At 38.1% G+C, this 15,685-nt stretch overlaps 1 protein-coding gene across 1 annotated transcript in view; it reads right to left on the bottom strand.

Annotated features, from left to right (window-relative positions):
* COL24A1 (collagen type XXIV alpha 1 chain) overlaps positions 1-15,685 on the bottom strand; it is a 125,584-nt gene that overhangs the window by 26,476 nt on the left and 83,423 nt on the right. The window contains exons 29-41 of the mRNA XM_027719937.2: positions 12,128-12,181; positions 11,782-11,826; positions 11,621-11,665; positions 10,305-10,358; positions 7,465-7,518; positions 6,452-6,505; positions 6,183-6,236; positions 5,851-5,904; positions 5,172-5,279; positions 3,355-3,408; positions 2,793-2,900; positions 1,717-1,770; positions 878-931 (exon numbers count right to left, since the gene is read on the bottom strand). Of these exons, the coding sequence (XP_027575738.1) occupies positions 878-931; positions 1,717-1,770; positions 2,793-2,900; positions 3,355-3,408; positions 5,172-5,279; positions 5,851-5,904; positions 6,183-6,236; positions 6,452-6,505; positions 7,465-7,518; positions 10,305-10,358; positions 11,621-11,665; positions 11,782-11,826; positions 12,128-12,181 (792 nt within the window). The remainder of the gene's footprint in view (positions 1-877; positions 932-1,716; positions 1,771-2,792; positions 2,901-3,354; positions 3,409-5,171; positions 5,280-5,850; positions 5,905-6,182; positions 6,237-6,451; positions 6,506-7,464; positions 7,519-10,304; positions 10,359-11,620; positions 11,666-11,781; positions 11,827-12,127; positions 12,182-15,685) is intronic.

The following is a 15,685-nucleotide window of genomic DNA, read 5'->3' as shown; positions in this document are numbered from 1 at the left end:
CCATTTTAACATTTACCTAAATGTCCCAAAAGCATTTAGGACTAAAAAACCTAGGTATTTTCTCTATTCTCAAAGGCAGTTACTAAAAAAAAAAAAAGTATTTGAACAATTTCCATGTAATCATTTCTTTATTTAATGAAAAAAAAAGCATAAACAGGATATTTGACAAGAGGAAAAAAAATTTCTTCCACTATTTCGAGAAATACACTTAATATAGAAAAACAAGTGTAAAGAAGACTCCAAAAATGCCTCTTAACAGTATTTATTGCAAAACTGGTCTTAGTATAAGAATGTATTTCTCTGTCAAGTGTAATTCCAAATCCATCTTCATGAAGCGAATCCATGTACCTGCTTGGGGTCACACAAACTTCAGCTGGCACACAAATCTGTTTGCAGGATTTGAGACTTAAAAGAACAACAGTAAATCTGACACTAAAATAGCAGCAGAGACCACATCCTGTCCCTAACATTTTAAATTAACCACAGACATTTGTCCATCTCAGTTGGGCTTTCAGGCAGATCAGTGGGCGTACTCACAGACTTAGAGTTAAGTAAATATTTAGCTGGTTCTGCACTGATTATTTTTGTCAGCAGTGCTCACCAAGAGCAGTGGTGCTATCTGATACAATAGAATGTGTTTCTTACAATGGGTACTTTGTGTTTTAAAACCTCACCCATTTTAATAGTATAATTCGGGACTCCATCTCTGAATGATCCATTTCTCCAGTTTGCATCTCTTTTCCTATTCTCTCATAATATTAACAAATACAGCAAATGGTGGCTTTTGCTGTGTGCTGTCGAAAACAGAGGGCATGCACTAAAGTTTCCTCTGTTGATAATTTCACAAACTGTAGGAAAATAAAATCCATCTTCATACCTTTTCTCCTTTGGGGCCTGGGAGCCCTGTGGGCCCTGGAGAACCCTGGTGACCCTAAAGAACCAAACCAAATCAAACTAAAATTAGTTCCAAAACAAATAATTAAAGAAATAATTAATTCCAAACTTTCTTTTAGCTACTTGTAACTATTGTTCTAGTTTTTTTTCTGCTTGTCAATAATGCTAAATCATGATATGACAACAAAAACAATGGACCCAGGCAGAAAATGGATTGTATGCAGGAAAAGCTCCGTGCACAGTGGGAAATCACAGGTTCTGGCAGGTGAGGGGAACTGGGCTGATTTTTGCTTCAGGGTTAGGGTCACTGATGATGTTTGTGTTTGGAAAAGAGACTGGACAGTATGGTCTGTAAGAGCAGGACTCAATCAAGGACTTATGATGACAATCATGACTATTTTTCAGTGAAAGCCACAATATATTTATGTCCTTCAACTAACTTCATTCAATCAGTTTCTGTTACTGAAATAGAAACTTCCTGGCCAGACAGCAGAGGTTGTGGTGTTTGCTGAACTCTACTCATAATGAATAGTTGTAGTAGTTTTATAGGAACTTTATTCACAAGGGGGGAGATACATTGGACAAATAAGGGTTTAAAATCAGTGGTAAAAACCTGCTAATAAACTCACAAAACCCAGTCACCATTCCTTAAGGTGAACATTTCTGAGTAGGCAATCACATGTCATATATGTATCTCTCTTTCCTAAAGATATTTGTGTAGCCTAGATACAGATCCTAGTGATAACTGAAATCAGAGTATCACTTTAGGATGTGTGTGTACATGAATTCAGTAAAATCTCACCCCATTCAGTAAAAACTCACCCCATAACCTGGAATTCCAGACTCTCCTTCAGGCCCCATTTCTCCTAGGTGTCCCTGTTAAATGCAATAATCAGTGAGAGAAAAATGAACTCTTCTGTAAAGTGTTACAACAATGCCTACTTGATAAAGTCACCACTTGGAAAAATCTTCAAATACTGACATTTGACACACACACAACTTTCTTGTTAGGTCCTACTTAATTTACTAAACAATACTGGGCTTTTCCCTGTTCTGTGGAAAAAATGATCAACGTTTTCAGTCCTAACCTTATAATCCTTGTGCTTAATTAAGATTAATAAGGATCTGATCTTTCAGAGGGGTAGAACTCTGTAGATGCTAGTATGCCGAGAGAAGCTGGGGGTGATCAACACCTTAGGAAGTTGAGTCCTTCTCTTAAAACTATTAGCCATTAGATAGTTAACTTTACTTCTGTACTTCATGTGTTCAGGAACGCACTGCTGCATTCAGCGGCCACAGGATTGGGCCCTGAATCACTGAGACAGGGATGTTGCCTCTCTAGTGCGGAGCTTGGATGTGTCTGTGCATCTCTCACGCACTGGGGAGCAAGCTTTGGGAGCTTATTATGGAAACAGACTTAATTCAGTTAACTTTGGATGAGATTCCTATTTAATAGAGTAGCAGTCTTTGTCTGAAATGCTTTGTTTCAGCCATGGCTAAGGCTTATTGCATGTTATAGCAAACCCCATGATTTCTGTTTTTGGAACTGGGAAGGTTTAATAAACAACCATAGCAGTGAGGTTATATGTGGAGTGTGGGGCATGAGTATTCCATGGAGTGCTCTGCCATCCCACTCCTCTGACTGTCAGAGGACCAAAGCATAAGATGAATCCTTTCAGATCCGTGCCCCAGGTTTCTGTCTGGAAAGGTGCACAGGCCTTGTTCTGATGCTGAAAGACCACGGGACACACAGGCTGGAAAGGACAATCCCTGCATCTCCAGCTACCTCAAAACTGTTTATATGTGCTACAGCTGTGACTTGCCTCTTTCCATGAAGAGACATGATTCTGCTAAAACAGAAACATGTGAGCTCTTAAATAAGCATGTTCTGTACCAACCATGGGACCTCGAGTTCCTCTTGCACCTTTGGGACCAATTTCTCCAGGCTGGCCAGAATCACCAGTAGGTCCAATTTCTCCCGGAGGGCCAAGCTGCCCCTTTTCCCCCTGTTGGTGTTATTGTATTAAAAATAACAAGAGATTGACACTAAGTTTCAAACCGTGGTTTATGCTTAATCAAAGTGTGTAACTTAACAGTATTATTTAATAGGTATTACATTTACTGTAGTTATTAGAAAGTCTGAACCCAGAAGTCTTTAGTATAAAAAAAAGTCTCAGCTAAAGCCTTTCTATTGTTTTGTTTTGGCTAAAGTTTAACAACTTTTAATAGAAGCAGAAACTGTTCTGAGTCGCAAAGGCACAGTCTGATACAAATCTAAATTTCCTAAGGTTTTGAATGTTATTGATTGCAGAATTATGATAATTCTAATTGCTATGGCTTGAAAAAAATTGGCTTGAAGCATGACATCAAACAGGGATAGTTTTGGTTCAATGGAATTTAGTAATGTAAATTTGACTTTCAGATAAAAGCAAGGGGACCGGGGAAGACGAAAAATACTACCTTTTTTCCTAAACGGCCCCTCTGACCTGGATTTCCTGGTGTTCCTTCAGGGCCCTATAGATTTATTAGAGAAAAAAAAAGAAATGATTGGGAAAGGCCTGGAAACACGTTTAAACTGTGCTTCAAACTGGATAATTAAGTAGGCTTTTGCAATGCAGGGAAGTGGAAGAAAAAATGTTGTTAACTATGGCTGTGAGCAAGTTAGTAGGACTGTTTCAAGTTAGAGCAGAAATAAGTGGGCAAGTAGCAGGGATCACTTATCAAACTAGTGGAAAAGCACTAAAAATAGAGGAGAAAAAACCCAATAATCTTGTCCACACAGAAAATATTACTTTAGGAATAAAATTCCTTCAAGACAAACACTATTTTTAAAAGAAATGCAATACAAAGCCAGAGGAAAAGTAAGAAAACCTTGGGTCTGTCAAGTGTGAAGAGCAGGGCCCTGACGCAAATTGCTGGGAAGAAGAGACCTAACTCAGTAAGTGCTGGTGCCTACTACTGCCCACCTCTCAGTGACAGCATAACTGCGTGTGCTGCCAGCTGACGAAGGGTACTGTGGAGCTACAGCCCCCCTGCCCTCCAGATCACTTCAAAACTGACTTTCCCAAAGGGCTGAATGTGTCCACTGCTCACTGGTTTCAATTTACCCAAAAGCTGTGTTAGTTACAGGAGGTAATTTAGCTTTAAAGGGAGACATATTTTGGGTCACTGTGGTGATAAACCAGGGTAAACATAGTTTAGACAGATTTGTGAAGATTATTTGTTGCTTTGTAAGCTGCTGTTTAAGGAAAATACACTATTACTCTCACTCCCAATGAAACACTCAGACAACTGTATATAGGAAACTGATTTCCATGATTAGACTAGGATATTATGATCTGTCTGCATCCCTTAGAAGGAGGTCAAACCAAAACTGTCACATGAACAGTCCCAGATGCCAGAGAGGATGAGTGGGGAGGAAGGCAGCTCTGCAGCTGCCTTTGGAACATGCAGAACAGAAACGTGAAAAATGCCCCACTAACCGCATCCTCCCAAACATTGAATTTCCAGACCTGCCTGTCTCACTGAGCCACAGAAGCAGTGCTGATGTTGTTTATTGTACACAAGTATAATTACACACAGTGTAGATGTGCCAGGGCTGAGCTGTTTGTGATAACTGCAATATATGAAACTTTCATACTTGCAAGTGTCTCCAGAACTGCCAACTCAAAACAGAAAGTCAGAGTTGTATAGTTCCATCAGAAACAAAACTTGCTCTGTAACAGTTGGCCCTCCAACTAGTGTTTACTCAGACTCCACCATCACATAAGAGCTACACAGAAAGCAGGAGGACTGCAAATGAGAACATGATGATTTTTGGTAAGGGAATCTGATGTCTGACTTGAGGCTACAATACTTGCTTTGGAAACTGTGCTCCAAAATATTAGTTTGCTTTAAGAAGTTGCATACAAGTTCATAGACGGATCTTAACTGCTAGGAGTGATGTTAGAACAAACACGCAAGTGATCTAATAATGTTGACTATGAAAGAGGGATCTGAAGTGAGGAGGCTCCAGGTTGTGCAGTATGTGTGTCTGGATGACAAGTCATGAGGAATCAGTATTTGCTAAGACATCACAGATTTAAGATAGGAAAAGCATTTGTCTCCTCTCTCTACCAATCCTGAAAAGCTATAGCACATAGAAAGCTCATTTCAAGACTGTCATCTCTAATTACATTGAAAATCAGAAAATTAAAAAATAAAGGAAGCAAGCAAAATTAAATTTGCTTAGAAAAAGCAAATGACCACAAAGTCCCCTTCAGCCTGAAAACACTTACAGCAATGCCCATTATACCAGGTTCACCAGGGGGCCCAACAATTCCTAGTAACCCCATCTCTCCTTTTTCACCACCTTCTCCAACAAGTCCCTGGTCTCCAGGGTCTCCCTAAAACAAAGCAGAAAAACCAAAGCATAGTCAAGCTGCTGCTACAGAATTACTTGTTCATGAGAAAAGTGAATTCTGAATCTTCAGGTTTGACACAAAACACACTAAAACTGATGTCTCTCAAATTCAGATCAGGCTCTAAGTTAGGGTAAAGCCCTTTCTATCTCATTCATACACTCCTACAGCCACATTGTGCCCCATCTGTGACCAAGTATCTGAGGTTGTTCTCTATTACATCCTCTGTCCTGGCACCTGCCAAAGTCCCTGGCACAGCACTGATCCAATTCAGAGAGCAGAGCACCCTTGGGTTTACTCTTTCCAGCATTTTAGTCACTACAGAAATAAGCTGTACTTACTCGTCCAACTCGCATTTCTTTGTCAACCTATTCAACTTTGCAGCCCTTGCAGGGTAGATATTTACCTAAAAGGCCTATAATGTACAGGATATCCTATGTTAAAACAAAGTACATTCAGCTGGGCTCTATTTACCTGATGAAATAGGATAAAAAACGAGATTTGGGTTCTTAAGCTAATATGACTTCTTTACATCTGCTACAAAAACTTAATATACCTTTGTGCCATCTTTTCCTTGAACACCATCTTCTCCTGGAGGTCCTGGTTCACCCTTATAGAAATGAACAGTTGAAAACAAAGTTATTGACTAAATTTCTTGACATAGAAGTATTTGCCTTGGAAGAACTCATACTAGTTTTATATGTGATTACTGTTTTTTGGCCATTCTTCCCCAATCAATATACTTTTTAACTTGCTACGATACAAAAAAAAAACGGTATCAGAAAATAGCCTCTTATTGAATTTGTCTGATAAATCAAGATTGCTCAACCTGCATTTCATTTGTAATATACTTTCCTGTTTTGGAAGAGGATTTGCATCCTCACTTACCCTTAAACCTTGATCGCCTGGTTCTCCAGACTTCCCAGCATGTCCAATGTCTCCCTGGAATATCACAAGAAAAATCATTAGATTTTGAAGATCAACACTCCTAACAATGACAGGGTTTACAAACAGTGCAGTCAGTCATCATGACAATATTTCTTAATGGTTAATTTCCTGTATCACTATCTACTTGGTTAATGAATCAGATCCCCGATTTGCTTTTAAGCAAATTTGAACATTTAAACAGTACAAGAGAGAATAATTTCAGCATTTACCTTTGCACCTGGTTCCCCCTGTACGCCAGCTTCTCCTTCAGGGCCAGGAGGTCCCTGTATGGTACAAGAGCTATTATTGCACATGATCACTAATAATAATTTTGCAACAACTAAACAGTACAGCCGAAATTGAAGCAGAAGAATGACATAAGACACTGGGAAAGAAGCATGTCTGAAAAATCAAATCAAGACAACACAGTTCTTTGTTCTTTTTAGAGCCCAGCAGAAGAAAAGAAAGGAGGGGATAGGAGGAGTTCAGGAAATACACTGTGGGTCAGAACATATTGAAGACTCAGCAGTACACTAAGCCTGTACCTTTCATCATACTGGTAGGCTGAGCAAACATCTATGTTTTGTAAATCTAACTGACAACTTCATCACTGTTTGGGCTTGGAGCCAAGTAGATACAGCCTTTGGAGAACAAAGCCCTTTTTGGAGGCTTCAGCCCTTAATGAGTTAATGGTATCAGACTGCTTCTTGTAAAGTTTACATATAAACCTTTTTTTAATAGTCAATCAGAAGACTGGATTTTGTGTGACTGAGGAAGCACGTTCTTTTGAATAAGCCAAATCCCTTCTGTATTAAGTGAGCTTATCCCTCAGGTACTTCATTACAAACGTGGCTAATACATTCTGTCACATTTCTTTCAATGAGATATTAAAAACAAAGCAAAAAACAGAAGCAGAAGTTAGCAAAAAGGCTGTCTGCAGCTGCTTTTCTTCATCTACAATTTGCAAGGGCATATGATTAATGCTGTTTTACTGTTAACTGCAAGGAAAACATTCACCTTCTATGTCAAGATGTCATGAAAGTATGCTCAAAGACAATGTTCTCAACAGAAAAAGCTATTTATTTTAGAATTTTTTTGGAACAGCTTTAAGTAAGAGTCTCTCAGTAGCTCATGGTATTTAAGTCAGCTGCAGGCAACAAAAAATAAATTTCTAAACATATTGTCCAGGCTTAGTCAGCTGTTTGAATGTTTGTAATTGCTATATAAATGATTAAAAGCTCACCTCAAAACCCATTTCTCCATTAGGGCCAGCATCCCCTGGTTGTCCTCTTGGACCCTGGCATTAAACAAAATTTTGGAGGCATCATTCAATTACCATTAAATTACATTGTATAGTCTTCAATTTGTCTCTTCGCAACTCTTCCAATTGGCATAAAGAACTATATTTCATTGTCTTTCCTCCTGAATCCAGCAGCGTATTTCAGTCCCATGATGGCATACAATACCAAAGACCTCACTGCCAACCGTAACACACTGAAATAACAAATCTCAAATAATAGCACAGATGTCCTTTCTTTCAGACCAAAACCAAATTATTATCTGAACTAAGCTCTTCCCTTGATTAACTGAGACTTTGTTTAATTAAGGTTTGTTAGACTGTCTGGTTTGCTTTGTGGAAAAGCCTACACAGTCTGGTGTGGAATTAACTGAAAAAAACTACTGTGTGCTTTGCCATGGATTTATCAGCATTTGTACAGAACAGTCACTGAGGCTTGAGCTTTTTTAGTAATATTAGTAACTATACCATGAGAATTTTATTATAAGCCTTACATGTAAGTAATAAATTTACTTCAGTAACACATAGGGATTGTTTCCCAAAGCAGCATGTTTGAATTCTCTCCACATGTAGGATCTGGGCCTTCAGAGTCGGATTTTTGTGCTGGGGGGTAGAAGTTACCTGTAACCTGCTTACAGCTGATTCTATAGCCACTATGAATGTATGTCAAGGCAAATCAGCCCTCTGGATGTAATTGGTCTTTGAACTTTAGGAAAGTTCATATCCATTTACCACTTTGGGACTCATCTGTGTTTAAATACATTCTAAATTCAAAACATTTTGTTGATCTATTATTCTCATTCAAGAGAAAGATGCTGCTACCTGTATTAACGATAGAAGCCTTTTAAAGGAATATTTATTCTAGTTTGTTTCACTTCCTCTTACAGACTATGCATACAGTTTTGCTCCTCCTGATGACCTGGCAGTGACAACGAGAGTATTTTCTTCCCTTGTGATGATAACGTAAATTGCATATGACTTACAGAATTTCAGTAGATGCATACATTCGACCTTGTAACTTCATTTAAGCATGAACAACTAAAACTGCAGTTAACTTGCCATTGAGAACTCCCTTGGTCCTAAAGTAAGTTCATTGATTTTCATTTGCAGCAACGCCATGGAATTCCACTAGGCAAGTGTCACAAAGCTTAAGTTTGATTCACAAGCCAAGTATTTCTTCACATTACCATGGAGATAAGGCTGCTGGATTGGTAATTTATCTTTCCCCTGAAATTTTCAGAAGCCAAAAATTTGTAGCAGTACAGTGGAATCCTTTTAACCATTAACATCAGCTAATTGCAAAGGATTTGACTGAAATGTCTGACAGGTAGATAAAGTTTGAGTGCAACTTAGATCAAGCCAGTTAATAAAAATAGTTCTAACTGTTTACATTTCTCTGCTCCTTCACCAACAATTAGGGAGTTTCTGCTCTGTGTGGAACTCGTGAAAGGGCCAGAAAAACTCAGCAGCTGGCTTTCATGTAGTGACCAGATGAAAGAAGATGAAATCAAGCTGCTTGGATAGGCAGCTGAAAAAAGAGCCACGCGTTTTGTTTTGCAACATCTTCTGTCATTTTATCACTTCTTTCTAACTCCACAGACCATTTTGTGAAGACATTGTACTCTTTCAGCACTTGATAAAAATGGTATCCTGTTCACAGGATAAATTTTTTGCTTTCGACACTGAATTTATATAGTTTCTATGATGATGAGCACAACAGAATTGTAGGCTGCTCAAGAGCAGACCACTTAGTTCAGCTAAGGCAGATGGTCATTCTAGAGATAAGAAAATTCAGACTTGAGACCAGAAAATGGCAAGAATTTGACATATAAGTCTTGCATTGTAAGTCTCTCAGATGTTGCAACATGAAGATACAATGATACCCCAAATGTGCAATGACCTGCTGTAAGCATGTCAGCCTATGGATTAGTAGAAATAATATTAGAAAAAAAATAATAAATACTAAAATAAATATAATTTATATCGGCAGTTCTCTTTCAAAATTTAAATTAACTCTGTACCATTTATTGTGCAAAATTGCTTTCCAGAAGCAATGAAAACACAGTTTTGTCAACTCTGTTAACTTCTGCAATATAAAATGGCAGCCTTCTCCCAAGTCCCACTAGGGCAGCACACATGATTTCACTGTATTTATATAATCTGATTTACCCCCAGAGATGGTGCTGCAATACTATTCCTGCCATGGCTATATCTTGCAGCACATTACGTAGATTTGTTGCAGATTCTGCATGATCTTCTGTAGCAATATTAGCCACATCAAAGTGAGCATAGCTTTGACACAGCAACAAGAATCCATCCAGCAGAGGAATGTCTGAGGTTTATTATAGCAGTCTCTTTTTTCTAGAAAATTTAACCTGCCAAATAGTCAAGGTTCCTGAGTTCCTGAATAACAATTCTAATATTTGCCTAAAAAAATATCACTAATATCTCTATTGGCACATACATTTACACAATACATAATAAAGATGTCTACCACACTGTGGTGTAAAGCCACATAAGACTGTGGTCAAGACTCTGTCATGCTCTCTTATATCGTGCATCCCTCACTTCAGTGCTTCCCAATATGACTAACAGGTCTCCTAACGAGCAAGCTATGCTAAGCAAGGGAGGCAGACTCTAGCTCCGCAGTTTTGGAACAATTGCCCCACAATTCCTTCCTAACCACAGCTGGCAATACTGAATCTTGGTAAAAGAGATCTTGAATTGCCAGGGAGTTCATGTAATACATGGAAAAAACTCTTAAGCAGGCATAAGGATCAACTTACTGGCTCTCCCATTGGTCCCCTGTCTCCTGTGGTTCCGGGAGGCCCAAGCAAACCCTGGAAGATTAAAATAAAATAAAATAAAAAAAATCATTGGAAACAAGCTGTTTCATATTATGTGAACAGCCACTTCCTTTTATTTCTGCTTACACAAAAACTTACACAGGAACATCCAAGAAATATGTGCAGCCTTTTTTTATGGTTGACATGCATTGAGACATCACTAGATCCTGTGGCAGGTGAGGCAGCCCTGGATAAATCCTGCCTCAGTTTCTTTTACATACGCATGGAGCTCAGCTGACCCAACATTTACCAGGTCCTTGTCATTCCCCTTAGATCCATGTGCTGCTTGTGTGCACAAACTGCCCTACAAGCTGTATTTGAGACAATCAGTAAGGTTCACAGCCCACTTTTCTCTCTGCTCAACTTTTTTCAAAGCACTTCTGTCTCTCTTCTAGAAAGAGTAGCTAAAGGAGTACCAGAGCAGTATCTTGTGCTTTGCAATAAATGTACTATTTTACATAATTTCAATCTAATGAGGTTTTGCTTCATTCATTTCTGTATATATAAATACATTTAAATGTTCTAATGAATGAAGAGGAAATGAAAACCCATTATATCAAAGATGACAGGCAACAAGCTCCTAAATCTGACCAGAAAAGGCAAGACAAGTATAGTGACAACCAACATTTTGAGTCTCAACTGCAGCACAAAATCACCACTATTACTGCTTTGTTTCTGTTTTCCTGCTTCTTTCTTTGCTGAAAATCCAGTGCAATTTGGACTGACTGGTAACCTGCTTTGTAAAAGAAAGCCTCAAACAGAACACACTAGGTTTCCATTGAAAGAAGCCCTAAAAGGAGGAATTTTCTCCCATACATGTGATATACATTTTACATGTTGGTACATTTAACCCTACATTGACAGCACACATCTAACCTAAAATCTATCAAATAATTAATTTTCTATGTCACAATGACTGTCATCCTTAAAACTACAATAAAACTAAAAAAAAGAGCCCAAACAAACTTCTAAGATCCCACTATTAATCACAGTGGCCATTGCTTCTGCTGCAATTTGCTCTCATATTGTATTCTGTGGATCATCATCCATGAAAACACTGGTCTTGTAGCAGACAAGACAATGTCAAACTTGCTCTCACTTCTGGCCCTGATTCTTTCTATGAATAAATGCAAACTGTACTGTCAGAGTTTTCCAGCTGCTCTGAAGTAGATAAACTTCCTCATAACTGAGTGTCAAACAAAGTATGAGATTTTGTGGGTGTTTTTGGCAGAAGTACTAGTTAATTTCATACTTACAAGTGCACCCTGATCTCCCCTTTCTCCTGGATTTCCAGCTTTACCCTGGTCAAAGAGAAATACCAAAACATAATGCTGGCTTCAGCTAATTTCCAAATGCAGCTTAGAAATTAGTGGTTACTGTGTTAAAGCTTACTACAAAGATTGGCTCTGATACTTACAATGAGCCCAGGAACTCCTTTCTTTCCTGGATCACCTCTTTCTCCCTGATAAATAACCAACAACGTGTGAATTCTATGTGCATTTGGTAGATAAACTGCATACAGTTGCTGTCAGTTTAAATGCTGAGTAACCAGAAAGTGCAGATTCAGGCTTAGATGGGCTCACACCATAATAAGGAAGTACCTGGAGAGGCAGAAATTTGCAAATCTCTGGATTTGCATATTTCTGAATTAAACGGAACTCTATGGCTTTTGCCATGCTGGGTTGGTTTTTTGTTTGTTTGTTTTCTTTTATCTGTTTCTACCTCGGTGTTTTGTAGAGTACTGAGTAAATGCAAGTACTCACCTTAATGCCTTCTGTTCCCAGTTCTCCCGGAGGACCATCTGGACCTCTTGGCCCCTGAGTATTGAACAAGTGATTTGGAATACTAATTATGCATTATTTTTGGTTATCATCAAGGAGATGCTACTTAAACTTTAGGAGAGGGGAAACATTTTTGTACCATGAAATCCAATTTTCTTTGTATGTTAAGTGTTAAATAAAGCTTCAAAGAATAAAATAAGTTTCTCGTTTGTTGAATTATGAATTTAAGAAGAAAGATTTTTTGAAAAGTTTGTAGGCAAAATGTTCAGAGTCTCTGTTGGAGCCAGCTTGCAGCCTGTTATTTTCTGTTCCCTTTTTCATCCACTTTGTATGCATGCAACAGACACACATTTAGAAGAATTTAGATGAGCACTGTTTATATGGAGTGCTTGCTTTTTAGCATATTATAAATTGTACATGCAAAAATTCATCTTGCTAGTAAGACTTTAAATCAAGCAGATAAAGTTCTTCCTTTAGTAAACCAGTTTGAGGCAAGATTAAAAGCAATTTATAATTGTGAACTGCTCTATTGTTAGAATAAAATATCTTTGGTAAATTGATTTTTTTAATAACCAATAGATGAACAAAGATAACCTGTTATATTATTGTAGCACAATATAGCAAATATTATTGCCAAAACATTCCGAAAATATTATTTAAGATTGCAAATCTATATCCATTTCTTACAAGCAGATGAAAAATCCTTAAATAGGAAAATGCAAAATGGAAAAGAATATTTTATCCATGCTGACTTAGGAGGTTTTTTCCATAATTCTAAAAAAACCCGTGACTGTTTATCCACGTAACATTAAATTAAAACCAGTTAATAACAACTTAAAACCAATGACCACTTCAAAGGAAGAGCTAGATAAGTATCAAGACAGAGCCAAGCTCTTTACAGCAGTATGCAGTGGGAGGATGAGACATAACAGCTTTCCTGGTGACATATGGGCTGGGCTGGCATCAGAGAGAACTAGTACGCTACCATGGCAGTGCCTAGAGGAAAATGAACTATGTTTTTATGGTGCATTTCTGAGTTGCAGAGAACCTTACATCTTGGGTCAGGGTTTACAGTGAAGGGCATGCAATCATGACTGATTTTCAGAGAGTTGCAATAGGGACTTGCAAAATGACCGTTGGAAGCATGTCTGATTTAATTTAGATTAGTTTCCCTGCAAAAATATCTGTGACTTCCATATCTCTCCTGAATATTTTGAGAAAAAACATACCAGAATTTTGTTCTCTCTGACTTGAATTTACTGATCCACATCAAAACCTCTGTCAGAACATATGATGAGAACCCACCCAATTCTCTCTGGAGAAAAAGTGAAAATGGCTGACTGGTAACTCAGGAACAGTGTGTATCCAAAATCATTTAGGTTTTTCTTCTGAAACAGAAACCTCTCAAGAATAGGCCTTCCCTGTGAGCTGATATATAATTACAATTCCTGGAAGAGCAGAAATACTCCATGAGAACTCATCTGTCAGTATTTCACCACTGCTACTTCTGGCCAGCATGAGGGAACACAAACCATAAGAAAAGGAAAAAGAGGAGGCAGGAAAAGGTGTCTGAATACTTTTGATACCTCTGTAGTTTGGGACACAGCTTTTGTGAGTCAACTCTTGGGTTAGTGTGTCTTTTCTTGTTTTGGTATAAGCCAGGACTGAACGTTTACAGGCATTTTTTTGGGCTAGAGGAAAGAGGCTACAGAAGATGACACTGAGCTGCTCCACTGCACTCAAAGAGAAAGGTTCCAAGCCAAAGAATACTGAAGTCTGTGGAAAAAACCTAGTGACTTCAACATGCTTAGAGATCAAAACCAAAATACTAATGGTGTTTTCAAAAGTGATGGAGACCTTTATAAAAACATTCAGATTGGGCTCACATTACGATTATGTAATTGTGTAACCCAATTATTGAATTACTATACAGCATATTTTAAAAGAACGTTGAACATCTTGATCAAATTAGTGTCTGCACTTTTTCTGTAACTGCTACCTATAACACACACAAAATGGGTTGTGATGAAAATCCAAGAAGATTAAGCAGTTCTATTGTCCCCTGATCTGAAATGTCTCAAAAACAGGAGGGGAAGGGACAAGAAAAAACTGAGGTGGAGTGAGGACAAGTCATTAAGCTGGGGGAGTGTAGAAGGGGAGAGTAGATCATGGAAGAGCTGTGGAGGAATCACCTAGGGCAACATAGGAAGGGGGAAATTAGAAGTGTTGAGCAGCTGCAGGATAGTTTTGGTGTTTCTCAGACTTTTTGGATATGTGACCTGTCATTTCTCTTTGGGCATCCTCCATAGGGCTGATCAGGGAATGGAATCTCAAGATGAAATATTAAAGGAGGAAAACAGACATGTTTTCGTTTTACAGATTTGCGTAATAAAGAAATATCTCTCTAGGTTTTATCTTCTATCATTAATAATTACCAGATGAATTCTTTGAACACTTGTGACTTCCTTTTAATCACAAAGAGGGTCATAGCTTGAAGCTTGAGAAATGGGCCTGTCAGGAGACTGCACAGATTCTCAGTCCATGTTACACACATAACACAGCAAAATCTTTCTGCTAGTCACATAGATCTCCATTTCAAAGGAGTACACATTGACAGCCCATGACAACTGATCTGATCACTAATAATTAAGCGAAAAGGTCTACCATTTAAAACATCAACCTTCTACTATATAACTTTGAATTGAAAATAAAGTAGAAGAAACCAGCACGATTCTCTGAGCCATGCCTGCCTTTAGCCAGCCACAGAACAAAGGGTAGGAATCCAAGGGAAAGGCAATTTAAAATCCCAACAAAAGCACACTGTAACACTCCTATAAATAGTATGGTGTGACTCCTTATTGGCAGAGATTAGTTGGATTGTATAATTTCTTACTATAGGTAGTACAGAATGAGAGATACACTTGATTTGCCTGCTGTTATTTAAATTAGGTTGCAACAGGGCTGGGGAGTAAGGCTGCCAAACGACTGCTATTTTTTCTTTGGTATGGGTTCAGCTTTGTTTTTAAAATGGAATATTTTACATGGAAAACTTTAGGATGATTAACTGAGAAAAATTTCATCTAAGAAGGCAAAAAAGCACCAATTAATTCTTTTTATTCTTTCTCATCTTGTCTCCTAGATACTAGAAGAGTGAAAATAACATAAACACACTATGTAGGCACTTCTCTTTTTTGGTGGTTGACATAGAGAATATTAGAAAATGGCATCAATTTAGTCTCACTTCCTTTGAACAATGTAGATAAACTCATTCGGCTATTGATATACCATGAAGCACACTGGACACTTGTTTCACATAACCCTGAAATGCACACAGTTTTCTACGTTCCGTATTCCCTGCTGTGAGAAGTAGAAAAGATATCTCCCATTAAAATTAAGCACTGATGTCCTTAGGTAATCAAGGTTCTTCATGCCAGCATAGACAACCCTACTAGCTGCTAGAGACATAAGTTGCTGCTGCCTGACCCCAGATTTATGGCCATTCATTAAGTCATTTATCTGTGTTTTCAAAACTAAATTTCA

This window comes from Pipra filicauda, unplaced genomic scaffold (assembly GCF_003945595.2).
Source record: "Pipra filicauda isolate LSUMZ 115617 unplaced genomic scaffold, ASM394559v2 scaffold164_size1636381_pilon, whole genome shotgun sequence".
In the NCBI taxonomy this organism is placed as follows: Eukaryota; Metazoa; Chordata; class Aves; order Passeriformes; family Pipridae; genus Pipra; species Pipra filicauda.
Note: the sequence above shows the minus strand (reverse complement) of the source record. Positions and strands in the feature narration are given on the sequence as shown.